Here is a 27,485-nt window from a genome sequence, read left to right as displayed (position 1 = left end):
GTATTAACAATTAGAATTAAAGAATTAAGAAACGTTATTCTTTCTGTAGTATAAAATAGTAATTGCCAGAGAAGACAGGTATTCCCTATTTGAAAGTTCCCTTACCTCATATCCTCAGATGCTAGGGAATTATTACTATTCAAGGCTTCCAGGTGCAAGTGGTGTCCAATAAGCAAAATATTCCAAAATTTCTCCAGCATTCCAGCCAGATTCTTCAAAGGTCAAACGACACACCGATATTATCTATGCAAGCCTAAAATTCTCGACTTGGACACTGAAGGTTGCACTCTATGTCAAACAGCAAACGTGTCAAGGTGTCTCGGGTGAAAAATATGCACCTGTCTCAAACTAATCTTCACCTCGAATCGTGAGTGTCAACTGTGACTGATTTTTGAAGAATCTCAAGAAAGAGAAATAAAAGATAAATAGAGAGATTTTCCAACGAAATAAAATCCCAATCACAGGTAAGATCGATGTTTGGAGAACAAAGAGAGTGACAAAGAGAGACTCGTGATTCCGTCGATCATCACACCTCCACGTTAACAGCACAGTTTTATTTTTCACCGATCTGATCGATACAATCGTACAATTTCTTCGATCGATAGATTATATTTTTCTTCTTTTTTTTCACGTTTTTTTTAATCTTTTTTTTCATTTTTTTCCTGTTTAGTTCCTTTAATTCTCGATTACACGGTGGCGCAGGCTGCTTTCCGCGACTTCTTTTTGAGTCGTATCTGAGTTGACACGAATAAGTAACGCTTACAGTACACTTCATTACAGATTCAATAATATATATATATATATATTTATATATTTATATATATATAATATATAATAAGTATTTTTTATATAAATTTCTTTATGTACAGAGGGCAGCTTGCCTAGTAGGTTCGTAACGCCGAGCAACGACTGAAGTAATCGATTGGACGCTGTCTCTTTTTCATTTTTTTTTCTCCTTTTTTAATATTTTTTTTTTTTTTTCATTTTGTTTTTTTTTCTTCCTCGATGATAATTGACGCCAAATATCGATGCGCTTTGTTGCTCCTTCCCGACTATCGATTCGTGGTCAATTAATGGAATGTTTAAAAAATCCTAAAACTTGGAATACAAGCCTCTTCGTTCAACGAAGAAAATCAAGGAATGCCCCACAATTACTTTTAAGAGTTACTCGAATGTATCAACGTGCGTATGAATAATATAAATTCGACTCTGTAGATGGTTGTTCCTCGAAGTAAATCCCTGTAAATACAAACCAGTTCGTTTTCTAAACTCCGCCATTTTGGTCTGTCTTACGTTACTTTAATCGGTGGATCGATAGATATAATCCCGTTCGATAGATAAAATGGAGAGTGGACCAAGAGTGGACCAAGAACGGACCAAGAATAATCGAATCTCTGCTTTGCCCGTGCGAACTTCCAACATGATATTCGGAAAGAAAGGGGTCCGACGTGCACGGATCACGAAGCAAAATGGCCGACTTGCTCCACCTATCGGAACCTCGGTGTTCCTCCGGATCGATCCGCAAAGTTTCTCCTCTTATTGTCACGCGATCGTAGGAAACAACGGAATCTCTACCAGCCCGATACAGAATTTTTACACGGAACCAAGGAGTTCTCGGCTAAATTCCTCGCCATTCCCTTCATTTCACCTCCCCCGATCATTTACGAACTCGTCACGCTCCTATCATTAGAAATATACTCTCTAAACGTTCCCAGTAACTCCCACGCAGTTGCGTTATATTTTCTATTATTCGCGTTAGTCTAACGACGTGGCCGTGGTGAGAATGAAAGTTTCCCCGACGTTCCCCAACGAATCATTTACGTTACATTTCCGCGTTTAAATTTCCCTATTCTCCCGTCGAGCATCGACACACGTTCGACGGGACGTGCCACTGCGAGATGGCGCATCTATCGACCTCGAGAACAGCGGAAGCCTCTCAATGGAAGACGAGGCTTTCGCGAGAGTTGCTCGAGGGTTGCTCGAAAATCCCGTCTATGTGCCGAGCGTCCACGTCAACGTACTTCAGCCGTCGCAACAATTCTATTAACATCGTCTCAGGTGCCCGAGCTTCGAACGAGCCTTCGAGGATCAAAGTTTAAAGTTGTGCATCAGATCGACGTCGTCGAGATAGGTTCGAGGGAGAACAGCCTCCAGAAACGAGTTCCTCTATAAGAAGAAAGGAAACGTCATTGAGAATACCACACGTACAGATATATTTCGATTTTTCGTTCGTTACCAGAGCTGCGATTTGTCGCGTCCACTGCGCGCCTCGCCAGGTCCACGGCACGTTAAAGCCCTACTCACACTTGAGAAACTGACTTCGCTTATAAGTCCAAGGAACCATGCCGAACGATACGTTAGACACAGCGAGATTCACTAGTCCCCTCATGTGTCAACCCTATTCCCTAGTTAGCGTGCATTCGTCAAGCGTGAATGGGGCTTAACGCGATCCTAGGTCGCTTTCCAGTTGAACATTCTCGGTCATCGATCCGGGTGCGCTTGAAATCGTGAACGATTATCCAATGAACCGTGCTTCTTCGAAACGCAAGACATCCGGATTGAACTGATCCAGTAAAAATAGAGAAGAGGAGGTTGAAAAATGGCGGCTGTGACCAGTTCGTTCTCGGGATACGCTTCGAAGAAACACGTCTCGTGATCTCCTCGCTGTTGGGATGTTTCGTTCGCAGCGAGACCTTAGAGAAAATCTTCCGTTAACATTGGGCTCGATGCTTAGCATTTCGTTTCGTTTCACCCCAAAATGGCGAGCCCTTTCGTTATTGTCCAACCGTTACTCGTCGATGAATCGAGCAGAAGTTCTGATACACTTGACCCTTCGCGGATGCTTGGTTCGATGGAATGCAAGCGAATTGCGAGTAACAGAGTTTAGAAAAGTTGTTCTGCTAGATGTAGCTGCTCAGAAGCGTAACCGAGTAAAGTATTACTCCATAGTAGAGACCAATGGCGTGACAAGAACGCGTGTCTACGAGTGTCTCGAATCTTCTCGTCGCGACGACGAGTCTCGCGGCGTTGCTGTTTCTAAGCTTCGTACGACCCCTGACCCCTTCGAGCTTCCCCGTCGAACCCAAGAAAATGATTGCAACGTCTGCTCGCAATCGGACTCGGATTAGCTCGATGGCACCTCCGCGTAATCAGGCTACAACCGTCATACATATTTATATATGTATACAGGGCGAATCGCGTGACTAATCGTTCTCGTAATCGTCAGTGGGTCGATTCTCGAGTATCTGTTTGGACGTTGAAAAGAAGTTGACCATTCTGCCTCAAGGAATCCCTTGACGGACATTCGTATACAGAAGATGGGACCCTCGATGAAGTTTTCATTAACAATAAGACACACCGGGGTCGAATTTTAATTCAACTTGGTCGTTGATCGAGTTAATATCGAAAGGAGGGAGAAACTAATTGCAATTATTAAAGACTAATACCTTTGGTAGAAAATGGGCATGAGGTGTAACCTGCTACAACCTAGGTCTTTGAATAAATTGAAGAAAATACTCGTGTCTTGTAAGTATCCAGTGCGAGAGCCCGATGATCGAGTCCTCCAACGAGAAGCAATTTTTGGCTAATCGAGTTTCGCGGTTCGCCCTGCGCATATACAGTATTTATGTGCACATATATAAATATATCGATCGAGAAAGGAGGAAAGAAAAAGAGTAGAACGAAGAACGGCCGGAAACAAAGATGAAAAGGAACGACGAACAAAGTGAACTAGAGCCAGCGTTTATCACTCGACCTTCCTCCTCCTCTCTTTCTCTCTCTCTCGCTTCCTCTTCTCCCATGCACACGCACAGGTACACACTTTGCATACACACGGCCACGTGCACACGCGTTCGCACACACATATACAGGCATACACGCGTTTTCTTCTAATATTTCTTCTTTTCCCTCTCTTCCTCTTCTTCTTGTTCATCGTCATCCTCTTTAGAACGCTTGCAGAGCGATTGGGTGGGTTACCACGTTCTTAGCAATTACAATCGTCCGTTGGATTGGTCGGCTGGTCGGTGAGTCGTTGACCTTTCGCCTGGCCCATTCCACCCGCGATCAGGGTTGGATCATTGTCCAGGGACTCGCTCATCTTGTCGCATATGATGTCCACCAGCTGCTCGAACACCGTCTGTGGGCAAGAAACGGTCAGGTTAGGTCGTTTGTCACCCTTCCAAGTGCCCATTAACACCTCCTGTCCTCGAGGCATAATCAATGAAACGGATATAACGAGGTCGTAGGTCCAAGCATTAACGTAGCCCTACCCAGATTCCTGCAGGTCTTGCAGCAACACTCTACTGAATCACAACTGTCAATCGTCACTTGTGATATTGAAAATTTTTGTATAGTGCGCTCGAGAAGAGATGGCACAGCGTGTTTTCATCCTCACTAACTCCGCTCCTGACTAACTCCGCTGACACTCCCTTGATTACAGACATTGACCGCTATTGGCCCAAAAACAGGTGACGAAGATCATTGACAGGACGTAGCGAGACTGAATGACAGGATATGACAGAATTGGTGTACTATGCATTCAAAAAGAGATGGTACAGCGTGTTCACATCCTCACGACTGACTAAGTCCGTTGACACTCCCTTGATTACAGACAGTGACTGCTATTGACCGAAAACGGTGACAAAGATCATCGATGACAACGTCACTGTCGGTGATCATGATGGTGTCAGAGGATGTTAGCTGTAAGAATGTCAACACGCTGTGCCTTCTTTTCTCGAATGCACAGTACTGTCTTCACAGCGTTGCTGCGTATAGTGATCGCTATTGACCGAAAAGGGAGACAAAGATCATCGGGTGGCCGTAGCGAGATGGAGTGACAGACGTTAGTTTTCTGTTTCATAATAACTTCAAAGACTATGCCAATTCTGCCATATCCTATCTCACTCGGTCACTCTACAGCCTGCCAATGATCTTCGTCTCCGTTTTCTGTCAATAGCGGTCACTGTCTATAATCAAGAGAGTGTCAGCACAGTTAATCAGTCGTGAGGGTGAAAACACACTGTGCCATGTCTCCTCGAACGCACAGTAGTCTTTGTAGTTATTATGAAACAGGAAACTAACGCCAATACTGCCAAATGCTGTCATACTCGATCACGCTACGGTTTGCGAATGCTCTTCGTCTCCATTTTCTATCAATAGTGGTCACTGTCTGTAATCGAGGGAGTGTCAGCGATATTAGCCAGGCTGTAAACACGCTGTGCCATCTCTTCTCGCACGCACAGTACAATTTATAACCTCGTGCCGAAAGATTTGACATTGAGTACAAGACATAGTACTCGTAGAAGTTGTCTGATGAGTTGTACGACGTGCAATACTTTTGCAAACGTGTTCCACAGAGGAAGAAGCAATTTTGAGTTGCTCACTTCTCGAATTGCTACCTGACCGACTTTACTACTCCATTATATCGCTTCCACCAACTGTAATTTGACCTCCAACTGATATCTCTAGATCATAAGTGTACTTTAGCCTTCAGCTGGTATCATTGAATCACAGGAATCGCAGTTGTACAATTTTAAGATCACTATAGACAGCTCTTTTGTCCAACCTTCGTGATCCTTTGGTATTTATCATTGACTTGTCATTTTTGGGACTGTACTTGGGACCAGAGTGCATTGTATGCGACCATGATATTAAATTAATAGAATTGATTAACAATGAGATGTTTATGAAAAAGTATTCGTCGTTATTGGTACAAAATATCAATGAGCTTATGGATGACCTAATATTAATTAGGTAATCAATAATGTTAGTTAGGTAATCAATGTATTGTCATGGTAATCTAAGACGTTTCACGCAACTTGCAATTTTTCTCGTATCCTCGATGTTGATAAGAAATATTTGCGCGAATATTGTTTCATTTCGTCATGGATCGCGTATTTTATTACATGCAAGTGGACCACTTCGTACATGTAATATGTAGGTCTCGCTACGTGGAGTTCGCGAAGTGTGATACAGCAACGAAGGAGAGACGGCCTTGACCGATCCCTATTATACATTCGGCTCGTATTTCAGCTATAGGAATCCTGATCTTTATCTCGGGCGTGATAAAAAGCATTTCTCTACGACATAGCTTTCATTTTCGGATTGGTTAATCTTCGAGTTGCTCAATATTTTTCTGAACTAGACCTAATTCCTATCTAGCCACGACCTAGTCAATGTATACGAACATAATAAGCGCCTTTAAACCCAAATACATGTAATTAAAAGTTTATTACGAACAAATATGAGGAACTCCCAATTCCTTGGCATCCACATTCCTACATCGAGTGTAAAAACCTGAAGTCGAAATTTGGAAAACTCGCGTCACTATAGCGTCTTCCATCTACTGGCCCAAGATTGACACTGACTCGAGCAAACATTTTTGTCAATCAAATGTTTAACCTCAATTTTCTCATTACACCGCTTTTGAGCATGGTGGACAGCATAGCAAAAGAACCGATGATCCAATTACTTTGAAATTTTTTGGACCTATGTCCAAGACACGTGGCTCTGGCACTAATCACTGCCTGAGAATCTAAAAATTCGGCAAATTTTTCAACAAAATTGTTTCTTAGGAAAAATTTGCCTTTCTCTATCATCTTCGACTTCGTGATTTTTCTTTGAACTTGTTCGAGGCTCTAAATTTGATAACTGTGGTTAGTGCGATAGCCACATTGTTTGCCTTCACTCGCCACATTCTTTCATCCTTGGCAGACTTTTTCTCTGCGCTGTATCCTGTCCACCATCAAGATCCGCTCCATTTTGGAGACGGTTAATTCAAGATTTTTTCCCGGACACTTCCGTTGAGGTATCTTTTATCACAATTTTTTTCTAAGTAGCTTAAAGTTAAAAGTAAAATCTGTGAAAAATTTACACGGCTACCTTCTTTCAAACATTTTCTATGAATTTTTAAATGAAAGGTTATGATGGAGGTTATGTTATACTGGTCTATCCCCTTGAAATAGATTTAAATTTGGAATTCCTTGGTATTTTAATTATAAGTGTTGATATTCCTATTAATATTAGTCGTTAGATGGTGATAATACAATGCGACAAGTATAACCTAATTATGTAATGAGAAATTGTGAGGTGTAATCCGAAATATTGTCACATAAATGTCTGTTGCGATATTTAAATCTACCCAAACGTTTTCCAACGTAAACCCCATGGTTCGTGTTCTACAGTGTGAAGGTAGACGGAGACAAGCATGGGTAGAAAAATCGATCGAGTGGACGTCGATATGTCAATGCCAATAGGTTCGACCCGTTGTGCTAGGGTGATTAATGGGTGCAGATGAGCGGTAATCGAGGATACCTGGTCGAAGGTAATGGCACACTGTACACACACCTCGTGGATGGAAATAAGTGTGGAAACGTGACGCGATAACCTTTCCAGCACGCGATCGCTCTGGAGCTAGATAATGGACTGGGTAAACAGTCGCGGAAAAATGAAAATGGACGTGGTTCTACCTGACGTAGAACACCTAGTGTCACCCTACACGGTGTGACAAGAATTAACCCTTTGTACCTTGACAATTTTTCGATTCCATCGACCAGCTTATAATAAATGTTCCAATATTTTTGTCTACAACATACCTTCATTCGACAGTACTAATCTTTCTTTACGAAACCAAATTTCACTTTTGTGGTAACGAAATGGGTGAAGCCCTGAGAGAATGCGAAGAAAGTTTTGGACGTAGAAATAGAAGAGAGAATGATCAGTATTGGATTAATATGTGTGAGTGGAATGGATGCATGGATGAAAGTGACCAGATTTGTGTAAGAGGATCGAGTTGAAGGACTATTTAAGGTAGAGAAAATTAGGTATGTTTTTGAAGGTTAAAAATTACTGTAAAATGAAGGGTTACATAGAGTGTGAGGTCAGTGTAGAGGGGCAGTTGTGAGTTGTCGTTGAGAGAGAGAGAGAGAGAGAGAGAGAGTTGTGGAAGATCAGTTTTGTACGAGTCAGAGAATTGAAAGTATAGCAAGTGAGAGAGTTGTGTTATCTTTAATAAATTTGTTATTTTTATTTTTAAGAATATTCAATGAACTTGTTATTGTTATTGAAGAAGCCTCATTATTCCTCAAACCTACAAATTTTTATCTATGAGGAATTTAATCAAAATAATCCTTAAAAAGTGTTAGCTCATCCTACAAATTAGGGGCTCGCCCTATAATAAGAACTATATTCATGATCATGCAACTCCTTTTGCCAAGATATACCAGTTTGAGGTGACTCGACAGACACTAAAAATCAAGAAGCATCATTACTCCTTAAATCTGCAAAATTTATCTACGAAAGATTTAATCAGAATAATCCCTAAAAATTGTTGGCTCATCCTACAAATTAGGGGCTCGTCCTATAATAAGAACTACATTCATGATCATGCAGCTCTTTTCTCAAGATATAACTCTGTGGGGTGACTCGAGAGATACTGAAAATCAAGAAGCATCATTACTCCTTAAATCTGCAAAATTTATCTACGAGAGATTTAATCAGAATAATCCCTTCATATAAGGGCTCTTTCTAAAAATTGGGGGCTCGTCCTATAATATGAATTACATTCATTATCATACAGCTCTTTTTGGCAAGATATACCGCTGTGGGGTGAGATACTGAAAATCAAGAAACATCATTACCTCTTAAATCTATAAATTTTTATCTACGAGAGATTTAATCAGAATCATCCCTAAAAATTGTTGGCTCATCCTATAAATTGGGGGCTCGTCCTATAATAAGAACTACATTTATGATTTTGTAGTTCTTTGTGCCAAGATATAACAGTTTAGGGTGATTCGAGACATAATGAAAATCAAGAAGCGTTATTACTCTTCAAATCTACAAATTTTTATCTACGAGAAATTTAATCAGTATAATCCCTTAACTATAATATAGTAACTATTGTATTGTACATTGATGATCATGTAACTCTTTATGTCAAGATGTACCACTGTAATGTGACTCTAGAGGCACTAAAAATTTCGAGATGCGTGTGAGTATTGGTTTTATGAGAGTATGAGTGTAGGTTTTATATGTGTGAGTACACGTTATGCGAATAATGGGGTAGAATAAATGAAAGTCATTTCAGATGATATAAATATATATCATAAATACGTGCGAGTGGAATCTAGCATGAATGTTGTTAAAAAATGTTTAGAAGAATATGTCAGAATGAAATAGTTACGTGACAATCGTCAAATAGCAAACATGTGTTAACCACTTGCGGTGCAATGAAATTCACGGTTGAGCGTGCCAGAACAGTCGAGTGCAAATCACTTCGGGGCGCGTTCAGGCAGCGTTTGGGGGGTTCCAGAAGAGAATATAAAGACGCATCAACTGATGATGAAGTGGAAGCAGAAACTGTGCCTCGGTAAAGAATTTCATTAACAGTTGACGTGCCACGCACGTTATTTTTCTTTCTGCAACAATCGCCTGACGACGTGTGTAACACGTCGCTGATGTTCCGGTAACAGAAGCATCTCGACGTGCGTGGCACGTCTTTCCACCGCAAGTGGTTAATAAGAGTGTGAGAGATGGAGAAGAATTTTCTAGATAGCGTGAATCTTTTCCTTGAAAATATTATATTGCGAATTGGTGTCGTTATTTAAATTTTATTCTATATTAATTTGTAACAAGAAATTGGTTTCCATTTCTATCCGCGTTTGTTACCATTTTCTCTCACTCACTGTGAACTTCGGATTTACCTTGATGTTGATGTTCTCTTTGGCCGATGCCTCGAAGAACTGGACGCCCAATTGGTCCGCAAGCTGCTTGCCTCTCTCGGTAGTGATTACCCTCTCGTCCTCCATGTCGCATTTATTGCCGACCAGGATCACCTGGGCGTTGTCGCACGAGTAAGTTTTGATCTGTGTGACCCAGTCCTGCACCGAATTGAAGGACTCCTCGTTTGTGATGTCGTACATTAGGATGAAACCCATCGCGCCTCTGTAGTAGGCCGTGGTTATCGTTCTGTATCTTTCCTGGCCTGCCGTGTCCTGAAATAATCCACGCGATCAGTGGAACCGAGGTTTCAGATTTCCCAAATGCAACAATCCGTTATGGAGTTGGTGTCTATTCGATATTAACGGGAAATTGATTATTTCGTGGTGAACATTGGTATTCCAAGAAGGAAACGTAAGTTAAGCGGCTGTCGTAAACAAGGAAGCGATAATGCACGATTCGGGTGATAAATGAAGCCACGTGCGGGCAAACTTGCGGATAAACGTTCAGAGTTATATTTGGTCCGCGACTCTATTTCACGCGTGAAATTCTGAAACGATACACAGATGGCTGGGAAAAAGTTTTCCCAGCGAGTCACGGTACTGCGTGATGGTACTTTCCTTTCCCGATCTTGACAGTGCTTTCGAGAAATTGAAATAAATTGACGACGAGAAAGAATGTAAAGCGAAGAGGAATGATGGAAAAAGAAATTGCATAAAGAAGAAAATAAATTGAAAATAGTGGATTGAAAGAAAGGAAATGAATTAATAATGCATTCCAATAAATTGAACAATAGGGAAATCAATATAATGTTAATATTATGTTCTTTGATAATAGATATTCTCACGATTGTTAGAATAATTTGGAATAATTGAAGTAATTATTTCAATACATAAATGAAAATGGTGTGATAGTATTATTTATACTAATTTGGAATAATCATTTTAAGATAGTTATTCAAGTTTGTAATTATATATACTAATTATGTATTCTGATGTTACTAATATTACTTAGTATCATATTCTCTGATCATAGATTTTCTCACAATTTCCACAATAATTTGGAATAATTGAAATAATTATTTCAATAAATAAATGGAAATAGTGTAATAATATTATCTATATTAATTTGCAATAATCATTTTAAAATATCAATATAAGTATGTAATTATACAGAGTGTCTCCAAAAAAAACTTATACACACTTTAATACCTTATTCTTCCTAATTTGTATTAATTTATTATAATATAAATATAATTTATTTATAATCACGCAAAGTGTGTATACTTTCTTTGGGACACCTTGTATATACTAATTATGTATACCGATGTTACTTATACTACTTAATATCATATTCTATGGTCATGGATTTTCTTACAATTTCCACAATAATTTAGTATAATCGAAATAATTATTTCAATGCATAAATGGAAATGATATGATAACATTATACATACTAATCACGTATAGTAATGTCACTAATTTATGATAATCATTTCGAGGTATGTATTCAGATTTCTGTACATGTGAACAGGTAACTAGGAAGTGTAACATCGACGTGGTATAATTAATTTATTGTTCGATATTAATTAGTTTATGGGACTGTAAAGGGCAGTGTGCATGTATACTGACCCAGATTTGTAGCTTGACCCTTTTGTCGTGTCTGAAGACCGTTTTCACCTTAAAATCAATGCCCACGGTCGATACGAAGGCCGAGGTGAAGGAATCATCCGCGTAGCGGAACAGGAACGATGTTTTGCCGACAGACGAGTTGCCGATGATCAGCAACTTGAACATGTAGTCGAAGTTTTGGTCCGCGGCCTCCTTCTGAAATTTTGGATCCTGGGCCGCCATCTGTCAAAATATCTCAGTATAAAGAACCCGATATTGAAAATCAAAATCAATTAAAAATTACCAACGATACACAATTTATCACACCCTATACAATTCTCAGAATTTGCAAATATTATCATTGCAATAAATTCGAACATAAACATAAATACAACACGTGATTTCTATATAATACATTAACTATTTCCAATCATGGTAACATAAATTCACAATTTTCACTCACAAAACTCAAAAACTGGAATAATTTTGATAAAGGTAGAAAATAATAGTAATAATAATAACGAAAATTATTCAATCCCTAAAATATTTGAAAAATTCTTATAGAACACCTATAAATTATCACAGCACACTGGCTGAGAACCACTATACTATACAAAGTTCATTCATCCTGTAATATTGTAACAATTTCTCCAGATATATTCTTTCATCAATGTCTTTGTTGAAAGCACTCGAATCACGATTATCCTGACTACTAAATTTTCCAGCCTCGCTATACTCTCTTTACAACCTATCAAATCACGATCCACATCGTCTCTGTCGACACTAGAACCCGTCTATCCCTCTTTCCGTATTAACGGGACCACTCTGAGAGTCTGCCATCTAGCCTGGGCAGAGCAGTACTGCTCGGCAATTAGCATTATCTCGAGGAAACTAATCTACAGACACACTCATGCCGGTACCGGAAATCTGTTGTGCGGAGTAATTTCAACGATGGACATCATACGAGCCATCCTTGTCCTCATTTCCAACACGGAGTCCTTCACAGGCGATTTGTAATCCTTCTTCGAGGTCCCTGGCTCGCTTTTCGACTCCTGTTCCGCCATTTTACGAGCAGGGAATCTCTCTGCAGCTCGAGAAGAGGAGACAGGAAGGTACCTGGCACTGATCTCGATGATCTTTGATCGAACAGCAAATGGCAGAGTCGTTTAGAGCGATGCTAGATGAAGATAACGAGTACCGAGGAGGTTTCCTTGGGCCTGGAAATGGCCACTGGTCGATGATAGTGTCAACGTGGCCACATTAGCGGTTTCTTTCGTTCCTTTCCGCGTTTGCTCGTTTCTTGCCATCGTCCTTTCGGCGGTATCGCGGTTTCCTGATACGCATAAGCACGCCCACGCAGGGCTGGAGGAAGAATGGTACCAAATAGGGGCCATACTTCGAGCCTATCAACGACCTCATTTTCTACCAATTATTCTCGATGTATTTGTCCATTTCCACTTAACATGACGAGACTACTAGCACCCAGTATTTCAATAAGGCACGTGAGATAATGCAGAGGATGATGGGAAAAAGTATAGTATCTGTCACTTTTAGAACTGATACAGTAGACCATTGTATTAGCACAGCCAATAGAGTTTTTAATATTTCAATTTACGTTTAATTTATTCCTCTAGATTGTTTTCGTTGATTATATTATATTTTGTATCGTCATAAAATTTTATGCAAATTTTTCCTACGTGTTAGAGTAGTAGTAGGAATCTCGAATTCTTGTTGAGCGGAGTAAAAGATGCTTAATCATTCTATAGTGTAGAAGAGAAACTTAGGTAAGCTGTTATTATATATTTGAAATCTTCAATGTTAGTTTAGGTAACGAGATTACCAAAATTGATTAGGTTGAAATGCAAAAGATATTATTTTTTAATTCATTTGTTACGCAGTATAGATCATTTTATTTTTATTGCGCTATGAAAGAGTTAATCGTGGTACGTTCTAAAATCAAGCCTTTTGGTGCAGAGTCTGCTCTTGTGTTCAGAAGAGCCCAATAATAGTCTCTTAAGTGTCGAATTAAAATTGATTTTGTTTTATGCTTGTAGTGACATTCACAGACCTTAATCTATTCGTCAATGATAATAGATTTGCATATACGAACAATACGTGTATATGGTACAATGAAAAATAGAAGAGGTAAGAGAATGGCTGGTTAGAGACATGTAGGTATAGTAAATTAGATGTACTAAGCCATTTTTTATCCTAATCATAAAGGAATACGAATTTTAATTATTAGTTAAAAGAATTACGAATTTTAATTATTGGTCAAAGGTGTCATAACTACCAATGGGATCAAATAGAAGAGAATGACAGAGGAAGCAAACGAGATATAGCGATAAAGCATTGGCATTGACCAGTGGTGCTCAAATTACAAGATTATTACAAGAACCATATTCCACCTATGAAAAATAGTCGAGACTTGCATTTTCTATTGGAATACTACTCTTTTATGGTTATAAAAAACAAAGTCAAATAAAAAAATAGGTATATTTTGTCACAGGAAAGTTCCTTTTGAGGAAACCAAGTTTAAAAAATTTCATTTGTAGTTAGTGGAGTGTTGGAAATTTCCAAAATCTATTGTTTCCTCTCTCTAAGAGTCAAGGAGTTACCTTGGATACCTAAAAAGTCTCAATATGAGATCTTCTGATACAGATAAAGCATCATGTGGCCATTTATGTTATTAATATAGCACAAAAGAAGTACATATTTTAAGATATAATCAAAAAATTACATAATTTATCAAAATTTTGTTAAAAGTAAGTGGAGCATTTGAAATTTTCAAAATCTATAGCTCTCTTTGTAAGAGCCAAGAAATTATCTTGAATACCTAAAAGAGCCTCAAATGAGCTCTTCTAACACAGATATAACATTAGTATTAGTCATTTACATTCTTAATATAGAATAAAAGAAGAACATATTTCAAAATATAATAAAAAATTACATAATTTATCAAAATTTCATTAAAAACTAGTGGAGTGTTGAAAATTTTCAAAGTCTATAGCTCCCTTTCTCTAAGAGCCAAGGAGTTACCTTGGATACCTAGAATAGTCTCAATATGAGCTCTTCTGAGACAGATATAACATTAGTATTAACCATTTATATTATTAATATAGAACAAAAGAAGTACATATTTTAATATATAATTAGAAAATTGTATAATTTATCCTGAACTATGTCAGCACATATTTTCAAGGACCTAAAGGTACCTCTTCTTTCTAAGTCATCCTGTCATCTTCTCACGTGTACACAGAACATTCATCGTGTATCAAACATAGACAGAAGATGAATGGAGTGTCAAATATCTCAAAAATATCAGAACAAGCTGCGTTTGGGATCCATAGAGTTGATTTAATGATCTGTGTAAATCGAGCGCTTTTAACTCTTTTGATGGTGAATGTAAGTCTGCACCACTTTGAAGCTTTGTTATTCTATCATCCTGTATTCCACCAAATGCAATTCCCCGATACATCTGTAGCCATGACCGACCACATGATCGATAATCCCACAATGGGGACAATCGAATCCGATAACCTCGAACTACAGGTCCATGCAAAAGGCACGTGGCTCGGTGGAACCACCATTCATCGATCCTCCCAAGGGGAATTCGCGACACCAGAAATGGCGGAGCACGAAGATCAAGGTATGAAAAAGAATGATTGAAACGTGTCACGTGCTTCTTATTGCGATTATAATCCTTGAAATATCTGCACTGCTATATTCTGATGTAGACAAGATTGAGATGCAAATTGTATATAAAATATTTGGGTGGTCGCTATTAATAGGACATCCTGTATAACGTCATACACGTTTGATAATAATTCAAGTAACACAACGAAGATAGACAGATATGCATGTTTCTAGTTGAGTTATATAAAATAAAAATAAAATGAAAAATAAAATGGACGAAATACGAAAATCAAAGTATGAAAACGACTGATTGAAATGTGTCACGTGTTTCTAATTACGATTATAATGAAAATCTCCATTTTTCTTAATTTCTGGAGATTTTCAAATGTTTGCAGTGTTACATTTTCGTGTGACAAGATGGAGATACAAATTGCAATTACAAGATATTTGGGTGGTCACTTTTAATAGGACACCCTATATAACGTCATATATGTTTGATAATAATTCATGTAACACAACGAAGATAGACAGATATGCATGTTCCTAGTTGAGTAATATAAAATAAGAATAAAATGAAAAATAAAATCAACGTTAATTTTGTTGAGAGTGGTATATAGTATGGAAAGCAATAATAAAAATATATGGAACTAGTTATTTTCACTTGTTTGGTAGATATAGTATTATTTCTACCAGCGTTTCGTCGTTTGCGATAACTCTCTCCTGTAATTGTAGCCACGGGTTGCAGGAAATGGTAATGAACGAGTCCTGCAAGTGACTACCAAATAGCGAGTGTTATCTCGTTTGCATGAAACGGTGCTTTTGCCACATAACTGTTCCCATATGCTAAAGCCATGTTTCCAGAAACTTTTATGCAAATTACGCGAAGTTTAAAGCTGTTTGAAATAATCAAATAAAATCGGCGTATCACCTTCGTTGGAAATATTTGTATTCAGTTTGTATTTAGACAAATGTGATCTTGTTTGAGGTAGTCATTAGAGTTTAATAAGTGACACACTGCTAATTTACGAGTTAATGATTTAAATCTATATAAAATAATTAAATAAATGACGGTAGTACTTTTGTTAGAAATATTTATATTTGATTTGTATTTAAACAAAGGTGATCTTATATGTTGGTAGTAACTACAAAATTTACGAGTTAATGATATTCATGACCTTTTTTCCAAGTTTCGAACTCACGCGAGAAAATCAGACAAATATTCCGATGATAATATTCTATTTTATTATTCGACACACGTGCATGACAATAAATTACGTTTCCTTTAATCTGACTAGTAACGATCGGTAATGGGCTAATTTAAATACACCTCTCACCTATCAATGTAATAAAAAGACTCTGATAAAATATTCATGAGACAAATTGAATAGTAGAACGAAGAAATGATACCCTTATAACAAAGAGTAATTTCTCTGTGCATTTGAACATTTTATAAAATTTATCCCCAAAAGTCTGAGAATTTGGAATATTATTGCAAATTTGACGAAATAATTATCTTACAATAATCAAATATATTATTATTAATAATGTATTATACATATTATGTATAGTATATAATATAATATAGCATATATAGATAGTAGCATATTATATTATATTATACAATATATTAAATATATTATTAATTCGTAATGTCGCCAATTTTTCATCGTTTCTGACTGCTTCCTATATCACCACGAATGTTATATATCATAATAACGAAAAACGTGGAAAGTTTCCAAAAATTGTTTTCATAAAGTACTTCCAAACTTTTCTAAACGTAAGTTGACATAAATTGTCTCGTGAAACTTGCGCTATATCGGCAGTTGGCAGCCGTGTGTCGCTTCATAAGCAGATATAAAGACAATTTCGTGTCCGTGACTTTTTCCGGATACCAGGTGCGACTATAGCCATCGAGGATCCACGCGCATCACGTGAAACGAAGCATTCGAGAAAATTTTCAACGAATAACGACGAAATCGTAGTGAAAGAACAAATTTGAAGGTATGATCAATTTCACCCACTAAAAGTTGCTAGTGAATAGAGCAATTGGGTCAAGTGAAGTCAATCAGCCTGACGAAATTTCTGACTCAGGCTAACCTAGCAGTCATAAGCTAAAAAATTATAATGACATAAATCTACGATGCAGAAGTCAACAAATTCTAATCATACATCATTAATCTCAATTTTCTCTTCAACATCACTATCTTCTCTAGCCTAATTTATATAGGTGCACGTTAAAATGTAGAAGTAACTAAGTCAAGTCGTGTATAATTATTATATTATTTATTATATATTTTACTGTCTAAAGATGTCTTTTGGCTTATCCCTTATCCAAACAGTGTAAAATTCAAGTATGATTCCAATGTTAAGAATCCCATATCCAGGCATCTCTACCAAAACCAAGACAGTGCTTAGTTGCAGTAAGAAGCTAAAAATCATCCTGCCACTATATATGTCGAACAAAATCCATAATTTTATAAATTTCAAACCAGAAACATTGATATACATTGACCCAGACCTTGATCTTGATATGTAGACCTTGTATACCTTGCATTAGTTCAAAATTGTGCCTAGCAATACCAATCCGTCTTAACAATAGAATACTCGAAAGTCGGAATTGAGACCTATCTGATGATCCAAAATCACAATGCTAATCTAGTTAAACTCAATGCACTAACATGAGCTATACAGTTGCAACTTTATAAGACCTGTATCCCTAACTCCTGGATCATAAACAGAATTTCATAAACATCAGAGACACAAACCTGTCAAATTGACAGGGCTCATTGACACCAAATAGCAAGACGTCATTCGTTCCCATCAAACCCTAACTCAAAAACCTTCGACTAGGTACCACGAGAATTATCAGGGGTACTATAGTGGAATTTCCGAAGTATGCAATTCCTGACTGTAGAGGGCACTGATCTCGTTCCCCATAGGTTATTAAATTAAGAAATAGACCTCGTCCAACATGACAGTAGCGATATGAACATTACGAGAATGGCTGCTCATGCATCGTGAACATGCAGGTCATACGCTGAAGTTGCATCTTGGTGGTCTGGTTTATGGTCACGTATATTCCTTTGTCTGCGACGAAGTGCCTGCAGCCAGGGAACAAGACGATTTTAATCCAACGTTTGCAAACTTCGTTCAACAGCGGGACCAGGGACAAAAGAAAGGAGCAGCGATTTCGTGTTCAGTTATGCCTGAAAATAAATTTCAGATGCAGAGGGTCTATAAATAAACTGGACGCCGAGGCACAGACACTGCGAGCTTTTTACGCAGGGTGGGGGGCTCTTATCGATTTCCTTCATGCTCGAGCCACAGCGACAACTCCAGATTTCCCTCGGATTTCAAGTCCTATCGTTTCTGCCTCGCTTGTTTCTAGGATGCTCGTCCAACTAAAAGCATCCCCGTCTATTAGAAAAAGAGCATCTAGACACTTACCAGACCACTGATAAATACCCGATCTCGAGAAACCTTTGGGTAACCAGGCTTTTGCCTTTCGCTGTGATTAAGTTGGCCTAACGTCGCGTTAGACTGACATGTCAGCGACATCGACTGAGGAAGGAGTCGAGAGTGGATGACGAGGCGTCGTTTGGACTTCAAGGACTCATGATGGGGACTTGAGAGGGAGTGCAAGAGATCGAATGTAATTTGGTGATGGAAGATGATCACCTTGGGATATCTAGCTACTGGTTATTGCAGAAATATTTATTGATAGGAGACTAATGCAATTTTGGGATGTTAAATTATAATATTGGATTGTTTTAGAAGTGTACTTTGAAGTACCACCTTCGTTGAAATGCTACTGTGAACCAAATATGCTTAGTACCCTGATGATATTTGGAAGTACAGGCTGTGAAATTGGTAATGAGGTAACGATACCGTAGATAGTCTCCAGGGGTGCATAATTTTGTGTGAATAATGTTCTGTGGAGTTACGGAGTAAGCAGAAAGCTATGCATGTTAGATCACTATGTTATGATGTAACATAGTTGGAAAATCCTGAATGGATTATGATTTATGGTTTATGATCAGGGTATATTCAAAAATGCCTAGAACCTTTGGATTTAATAAATCACTCCTGTTATCTGCAGTTTGAAATAACCCCATGTGTCTAATAAATTTATGTATCTATGAATTTATCCCATATATTCTATACAATAATGAAGCTACCAATCTACTAAATTGAAAACAAAATAGATTGTATTTATTAATGTAATAAAAATAATAGACAGTTTTCTCAGAAAATCAGTTCTATTTGCTTGAACAAAGGATATTAAATGGAAGCAGGTGACTATTTCACGTCCAAAAACAATGTGTCGAAATTAAAAATGAATTTATCCCATATTTTCCATACCACAATGAAACTACTAACCTGCTAAATTATAAATAAAAATGATAATATTTATTAACGTAATAAAAAGAGTGAGCAATTTTCTGAAAAAATCAGTTCCATCTGCTTGAACAAAGGATATTAAATATGGCCGAAAATGGCGATGGTTATTGAAAGAGCAATAACGAAGACACGAAAGTCGATGGGAGGGACCTTGGATGGCTAGGTGGCTCCTGATCGGTGGTTGCATCGGAAGGAGGCCGGAAGTTCGATAACCTATCTCCAATATCGAAACTCTGGGGAAGATTTCGCGGGGAAAACGCGTCAGCCACCTGCACACCCTGTTCCAAACGCCAGCCAAAGAAAGTGGGACAAGGTTTGCGATAATCATATCGCGAGCTGTTAACACTGACGTGCTGCGCACGAATGCATCTACGGCGACGCGATAACGCGTTGCACGATCCTTTCTCGACGTAATATCACGAGAAGGAAGAAAGAAAGAATCCACGAAGAGGCGAGCAAACCGCGATGCAGTCGTAAAGACGACCTTATCGTTCAAAATTGCAGCCCAAGTTCATTTAGCTGAAATTCACTCAGCCGAACTTCACTGACGAGTGAACCCTGAGTCAACGAATGTTCATTGAACACGAAACACCTTCTTCTCTAGCCTAATTTATATAGGTGCACGTTAAAATGTAGAAGTAACTAAGTCAAGTCGTGTATAATTATTATATTATTTATTATATATTTTACTGTCTAAAGATGTCTTTTGGCTTATCCCTTATCCAAACAGTGTAAAATTCAAGTATGATTCCAATGTTAAGAATCCCATATCCAGGCATCTCTACCAAAACCAAGACAGTGCTTAGTTGCAGTAAGAAGCTAAAAATCATCCTGCCACTATATATGTCGAACAAAATCCATAATTTTATAAATTTCAAACCAGAAACATTGATATACATTGACCCAGACCTTGATCTTGATATGTAGACCTTGTATACCTTGCATTAGTTCAAAATTGTGCCTAGCAATACCAATCCGTCTTAACAATAGAATACTCGAAAGTCGGAATTGAGACCTATCTGATGATCCAAAATCACAATGCTAATCTAGTTAAACTCAATGCACTAACATGAGCTATACAGTTGCAACTTTATAAGACCTGTATCCCTAACTCCTGGATCATAAACAGAATTTCATAAACATCAGAGACACAAACCTGTCAAATTGACAGGGCTCATTGACACCAAATAGCAAGACGTCATTCGTTCCCATCAAACCCTAACTCAAAAACCTTCGACTAGGTACCACGAGAATTATCAGGGGTACTATAGTGGAATTTCCGAAGTATGCAATTCCTGACTGTAGAGGGCACTGATCTCGTTCCCCATAGGTTATTAAATTAAGAAATAGACCTCGTCCAACATGACAGTAGCGATATGAACATTACGAGAATGGCTGCTCATGCATCGTGAACATGCAGGTCATACGCTGAAGTTGCATCTTGGTGGTCTGGTTTATGGTCACGTATATTCCTTTGTCTGCGACGAAGTGCCTGCAGCCAGGGAACAAGACGATTTTAATCCAACGTTTGCAAACTTCGTTCAACAGCGGGACCAGGGACAAAAGAAAGGAGCAGCGATTTCGTGTTCAGTTATGCCTGAAAATAAATTTCAGATGCAGAGGGTCTATAAATAAACTGGACGCCGAGGCACAGACACTGCGAGCTTTTTACGCAGGGTGGGGGGCTCTTATCGATTTCCTTCATGCTCGAGCCACAGCGACAACTCCAGATTTCCCTCGGATTTCAAGTCCTATCGTTTCTGCCTCGCTTGTTTCTAGGATGCTCGTCCAACTAAAAGCATCCCCGTCTATTAGAAAAAGAGCATCTAGACACTTACCAGACCACTGATAAATACCCGATCTCGAGAAACCTTTGGGTAACCAGGCTTTTGCCTTTCGCTGTGATTAAGTTGGCCTAATGTCGCGTTAGACTGACATGTCAGCGACATCGACTGAGGAAGGAGTCGAGAGTGGATGACGAGGCGTCGTTTGGACTTCAAGGACTCATGATGGGGACTTGAGAGGGAGTGCAAGAGATCGAATGTAATTTGGTGATGGAAGATGATCACCTTGGGATATCTAGCTACTGGTTATTGCAGAAATATTTATTGATAGGAGACTAATGCAATTTTGGGATGTTAAATTATAATATTGGATTGTTTTAGAAGTGTACTTTGAAGTACCACCTTCGTTGAAATGCTACTGTGAACCAAATATGCTTAGTACCCTGATGATATTTGGAAGTACAGGCTGTGAAATTGGTAATGAGGTAACGATACCGTAGATAGTCTCCAGGGGTGCATAATTTTGTGTGAATAATGTTCTGTGGAGTTACGGAGTAAGCAGAAAGCTATGCATGTTAGATCACTATGTTATGATGTAACATAGTTGGAAAATCCTGAATGGATTATGATTTATGGTTTATGATCAGGGTATATTCAAAAATGCCTAGAACCTTTGGATTTAATAAATCACTCCTGTTATCTGCAGTTTGAAATAACCCCATGTGTCTAATAAATTTATGTATCTATGAATTTATCCCATATATTCTATACAATAATGAAGCTACCAATCTACTAAATTGAAAACAAAATAGATTGTATTTATTAATGTAATAAAAATAATAGACAGTTTTCTCAGAAAATCAGTTCTATTTGCTTGAACAAAGGATATTAAATGGAAGCAGGTGACTATTTCACGTCCAAAAACAATGTGTCGAAATTAAAAATGAATTTATCCCATATTTTCCATACCACAATGAAACTACTAACCTGCTAAATTATAAATAAAAATGATAATATTTATTAACGTAATAAAAAGAGTGAGCAATTTTCTGAAAAAATCAGTTCCATCTGCTTGAACAAAGGATATTAAATATGGCCGAAAATGGCGATGGTTATTGAAAGAGCAATAACGAAGACACGAAAGTCGATGGGAGGGACCTTGGATGGCTAGGTGGCTCCTGATCGGTGGTTGCATCGGAAGGAGGCCGGAAGTTCGATAACCTATCTCCAATATCGAAACTCTGGGGAAGATTTCGCGGGGAAAACGCGTCAGCCACCTGCACACCCTGTTCCAAACGCCAGCCAAAGAAAGTGGGACAAGGTTTGCGATAATCATATCGCGAGCTGTTAACACTGACGTGCTGCGCACGAATGCATCTACGGCGACGCGATAACGCGTTGCACGATCCTTTCTCGACGTAATATCACGAGAAGGAAGAAAGAAAGAATCCACGAAGAGGCGAGCAAACCGCGATGCAGTCGTAAAGACGACCTTATCGTTCAAAATTGCAGCCCAAGTTCATTTAGCTGAAATTCACTCAGCCGAACTTCACTGACGAGTGAACCCTGAGTCAACGAATGTTCATTGAACACGAAACACCTCGTCATACCTTTCCCTATCACGCAAAATTGTAGCAACCATTCCAAATTAGACACGAATCATCCAAAACAAACGGAAATCAAGCAATGGCTAGGGAATCAACCCTGAGTCAACTGATATTCTTTTTATTTTTATATATAAAATTTTTAATTACATACGGATAATGATTTAAATATAATTACCATTTTTTAAATTCCTTGATTTTATCCAAACCTTGGTAAAACCTAACCTAACCTTCCCTAAAATAGAAAACTGTATATATACTCGAAATAGAAATAAATAAAGCGCATTTGGTACAGTTCAACTCACCAGTTGTTATAGTTCTGTGAGACTCTCCGTTATTGTACTAACTATACGTAGTTATCCGCGTTAGGATCCATCATCACACTTCTACTCGAGAGTTAGAAGAACGTTTTCTTAGTCACCGCGATAATTGTCCCTTGACACGTCCCTTAGATGAGACCTAACCTCGAAAGGTTCTCACGGAACTGCAGTTTAGAGGTTAGGTAATGTAACTATGAAGTCGTGAACTGATTCTGCGATTATGTCAGCTGAGCTGACTGTTTATGGTTAACCTGCTGCCAATTTCTTGATAGAAATTTTTATATTTAAAGATCGATATTATTTAATTTATCTAATTTATGCAAATCCCCTTTAATTTATTTAATTTATACAAATTCTTTGTTGTGATTTCTAAGTTGGGATCACGATAGATGATGAATTACATAGGGATGGCAAGATATTGGAATTGTTTTTTTATATTTAAAGATCGATATTATTTAATTTATCTAATTTATGCAAATCCCCTTTAATTTATTTAATTTATACAAATTCTTTGTTGCGATTTCTAAGTTGGGATCACGATAGATGATGAATTACATAGGGATGACAAGATATTAAAATTGTTTATTTCTCATTGAGAGTGAAAGTGGTAAAATTAGACATTCCAAAATTTCTTTCATACGACTAAAAGATCATGGCCGATCAAGTAAAATGGCTACCTCATTGTAGCAAGCATCGGGAGAGTCTTCATCAGTGTACCGCTTCCCAAGAGAACTACTTTGAGGGCAACCACTTTCATACTTAAGAGCATAATCTGAACACTTTAGTGGACATTTAGTGTCCTTACTTTTCAATTAGGATTATGTAGAAAGCTCGTGTCTTAAGTTCTATCAATTAGTCGTTAAAATCCTTATAAACTGTACAATTTTAAGTTTGTCATGACAGTGTCGCAACTGGTTTATGGTTTTATTCGAATCATCGTATATAAGGATTAATCGAAATTAATTTAATCGTAAATAAAAATTAATCGAGATTAAATAAATTTTGTTATTTAAAAAAGATTTACATAATCTCGAAACGAAAAAATATTTCATCCAGCATAAATTCATTTCTTAATTTATTGACATTGACTGACATGTCTCTAGCAGGTCGTCTGCCCACCATGTGATAAAACACACGTAAAAAACGTTATCGAAGGATCAAAATAATTAAAAACGAATCTACGATGCTTAATCTCTTGTAAACATCGTCACTGCGCTTATAGAGAAAGTTATAGAGGACTATAGATACCGTCGAGGTTAACTCTAACGTGGAAAAGCTAGCAAAGCTTCTAGGCATATTTGTTTATACCCATAAATTATCTCCTCAATCAGTACTGAAATTTATAGTTTCCATAGAAATCGCTATAATATAACAATCTTGCTGCAACTTCCAAGAAACGTGACTTTGAAAATGTTACAGAAAATGGCCTTGAAATAAAAATATCCTTTACAATGCATACCCCTGTTAATGTATTGACGAATGAAACTTCGAAACTACGATCTTATCATTAACGCAAGACTCTGCAACTTTCGCGGGAAATAAATGTTTCAAAATTAAACGAAAATTAAATTGAAATCCTTACAAAGACATCTCCGGGTAGCAAGGTTCGGTCAAATTTCCTGTACACGGTAGATCAAGCAGGTCGGAAGCAATTACGAAGAAGAACGTCGATACATCGTCTAGGAAAGAACTTATGAATGAAAGTTCATTCGAAGTCGGAGAGTATCGAGAAATAACTGCTCGACGATATCGATGAATCGTCAGGCAAGTGACTTTCGATGGTGGAATCTCCCAAGCACTCGCCCCTCTGCCTCGGCTAATGCTCTTCAGCCACTGACACACGAGTCTTTGTGCCCGAAGAGCCTCTCAGCCCCGGATATCTTCGATTCCTTCGGCTAAACGCATTAAGACATTAAAATGAAATAACCTGTACACTGCTCTATCTTTCTCGCATCTCGGACATGTCAAACCCCGTGGCACCTCGTTACCTGTTGCCTGAAACATCCACTCGCTAATCCCATGATCAAACCTCGAGCAAGCTTCACAAGAAATATACATTGACGAACCCATAATACAGCGAATGATGAATCGTGAACAAAAATTTACCCATTCGAAGTGTCAAAATGATAATTTGAAAATTTATTGGGGAAGATCATGAAGTGGATTTTAGGAAGATTCTCTGGTACGTATTTTATGGTGGAAACTGAGCCAGGTTATAGTGGAAACGTCAATTGCACGTTTACTTAGATGCACGTACATTCTACTTGTATTAAGACGCTATTATTTGTCATTTGTCTTCAAGTCACCACTATTGACAGGGTGTCCATTTGATGTTCACAAGTGAGCCAAATTATCTCGGTTAAACGAATGAACCTAACCAAAAGACAGAATACATTCACGATGGTGTCAAATTGACTCCCTGTTAATAATAGTAACTTGAAGTCAAATTGACTCCTTTAGTTGACAGTGACTTGACGTCAATTTCAGATGCATGTACATTCTACTTGTATTAAGACGCTATTATTTGTCATTTGTCTTCAAGTCGCCACTATTAACAGGGTGTCGATTTGACGTTCGCAAGTGCTACAAAAATAGTGGTCACCACTCGTAGGATAAACGAATAAACCTAAAAGATAGAGTACATCCACGATGACATCAAATTGACTCCCTGTCAATAGCAGTTTGAAATTAAATTGACTCCGTATAGTTGTGATGTCAATTTCACGTATCCTCAGATGCAAGTATATTTTATTTATATTAAGATGCTATTACTTGTCATTTGTCTTCAAGTCATCACTATTGGCAGGGAGTGGACTTAACCTCCATTTGTACTCAGAAAATAGTGGCACTCGAAGGTTAAACGAATGAACCTAACCAAAAGACAGAATACCTGCACGGTGATGTCAAATCAACTCCCTGTCAATAGCAGTAACTTGCAGTGAAATTGCTATTATTTATCAGTTGTGTTCAAGTCACCATTATTGACAAGGGATTAATTTGACGTTCATTATTGCTACGAAAATAGTGGTCACCACACGAAGGATAAACGAATAAACCTGAAAGACAGGGTACATCCACGACGACGAAACATATACAAACGATATATATACAACTCATATACAAAGAATGACATCCAAACAGCTTTTAAACAATGGTGCAGAATCCAATAGACCAGCCCGTCCGATCTAACCCTCGGTTTTCTTTCGACTCGCAGCGAAACCCTTCTCCAAGTCTATGTCAGATTAACTGGCGGACCAAGTGGAAAATATTCGTTAAAATGGCGGAAATACGATCGGGTGGCAGTGGAAGCTCCTATTACGTAGCGCTATGGGGCGACCGTGACGGTGGTGGCTAGCAACAGAGCAAATATTTTTGGAAGATCGATTCCCAACCCCTGACCACCCACGCCGTCCGTTACATAGTTCTGACTTCAGCAACTGGCAGAATGAACGTAGACGGAAGATGGAGCCTCCGTATATGTACGCCGTGACGCTCGAATCTGGATCCCGAAAACGCGACCGGATCGATACGCTGGATTCCTCGATATCGGGGATACCCCGGCCGATAACGTTGCCAACTCGCTAGCTGGTAGTAGCGTTTTTTCCCTATCCGTGAATAATTCCTCGGTATGCGGCACGGATACTGATTTTTAACCCCGACGTGATCACAGCTGACATGTCTGTCATCCCTTAGAGTGGTAGAGAGAGGGAGGAAGAAAGAGAGGGAAGAAGGTCAGACGGAACGGATCGTCACTGACGGTCACTGAAACATAGAACTGACAGGGTACCTAGAGACGATTAAACTGGGTACACATTGCTAAGTTCGAAGGATAGAACAGTGGTCAGAGTCTGTTGGACTTGGGGCACCGTGAAATCCTGGCTGGCCAGGTAACCTTCGACGGTGGTGATAGGAATAGAAGCAACGAGTTAGGGGGAATAGGTTGTCAGTGAGGTTCTAGCAAGCGCAGAACATGAAAAGTCGACTCGTCAGCCACGGTTTCTAGCGTGAGAGAGGAAAACTCCGAGAGTGGGAGATAGACAGAGGGAGATAGAGAGAAATCAATAAGCGGTCTATCGACGGACTGGCTGGTCGGACAGAAATGTTCAGGCTCGAAATCGCATGGCTCGAGATTTTACGAAGCTGGACACACGGACGAGTCTGTCGTTTCCCGTCCAACGAGTTGTTTTCGACGAGTACCTCCTAAATATGTTGATCCTCTCTCGGTCGATCGCTGGATAGTAGGGACGCACACCACGCGCTGCACTCGGTTCCTGCACCTCGCTTCAACGATGAAATGCCTCCGACGGTGAAACGTGAGCCCGGAGGTCCGACACACGACGAAACACACGGTAGCACAACGGGGTTTGATTCGCGACGATTTTAAAGGGACTGGACTGGCCTCGGTAAAGCCTC

General features: G+C 38.6%; 1 protein-coding gene across 4 annotated transcripts; it reads right to left on the bottom strand.

Moving 5' to 3' along the window:
* Window positions 1-523: 523 nt before the first annotated feature.
* On the bottom strand, window positions 524-27,485 carry Rab3 (RAS oncogene family member Rab3). 4 transcript variants are annotated; one of them, XM_017905775.1, is made up of 4 exons: window positions 27,270-27,485; window positions 11,349-11,570; window positions 9,702-9,992; window positions 524-4,135 (listed from the first exon to the last, which is right to left on the bottom strand). In XM_017905775.1, exons 2-4 carry the CDS (start codon window positions 11,568-11,570, stop codon window positions 3,983-3,985), a joined length of 666 nt encoding a protein of 221 aa, XP_017761264.1. In that variant the 5' UTR covers window positions 27,270-27,485; the 3' UTR covers window positions 524-3,982. The 4 variants fall into 4 exon arrangements, with proteins under 4 accessions (XP_017761264.1, XP_017761261.1, XP_017761265.1 ...); XM_017905772.1 differs by lacking the exon at window positions 27,270-27,485 and adding an exon at window positions 12,248-12,391; XM_017905776.1 differs by lacking the exon at window positions 27,270-27,485 and adding an exon at window positions 12,076-12,153.

The sequence above is a fragment of the Eufriesea mexicana genome, unplaced genomic scaffold, assembly GCF_001483705.2.
Source record: "Eufriesea mexicana isolate 0111107269 unplaced genomic scaffold, ASM148370v2 scaffold4545, whole genome shotgun sequence".
Taxonomy (NCBI): domain Eukaryota; kingdom Metazoa; phylum Arthropoda; class Insecta; order Hymenoptera; family Apidae; genus Eufriesea; species Eufriesea mexicana.
This window is presented reverse-complemented; position numbering and strand designations above follow the sequence as displayed.

Excerpts from the sequence above, each read along its gene's own strand:
- Rab3 (XM_017905772.1), bottom strand. The coding sequence starts at position 12,391 with ATGGCGGAACAGGAGTCGAAAAGCGAGCCAGGGACCTCGAAGAAGGAT. Across the intron at positions 11,571-12,247 it reads CTCCGCACAACAGATTTCCG|ATGGCGGCCCAGGATCCAAA; the intron begins GTACCGGCATGA and ends ATATTTTGACAG. Across the intron at positions 9,993-11,348 it reads GGGTCAAGCTACAAATCTGG|GACACGGCAGGCCAGGAAAG; the intron begins GTCAGTATACAT and ends GGATTATTTCAG.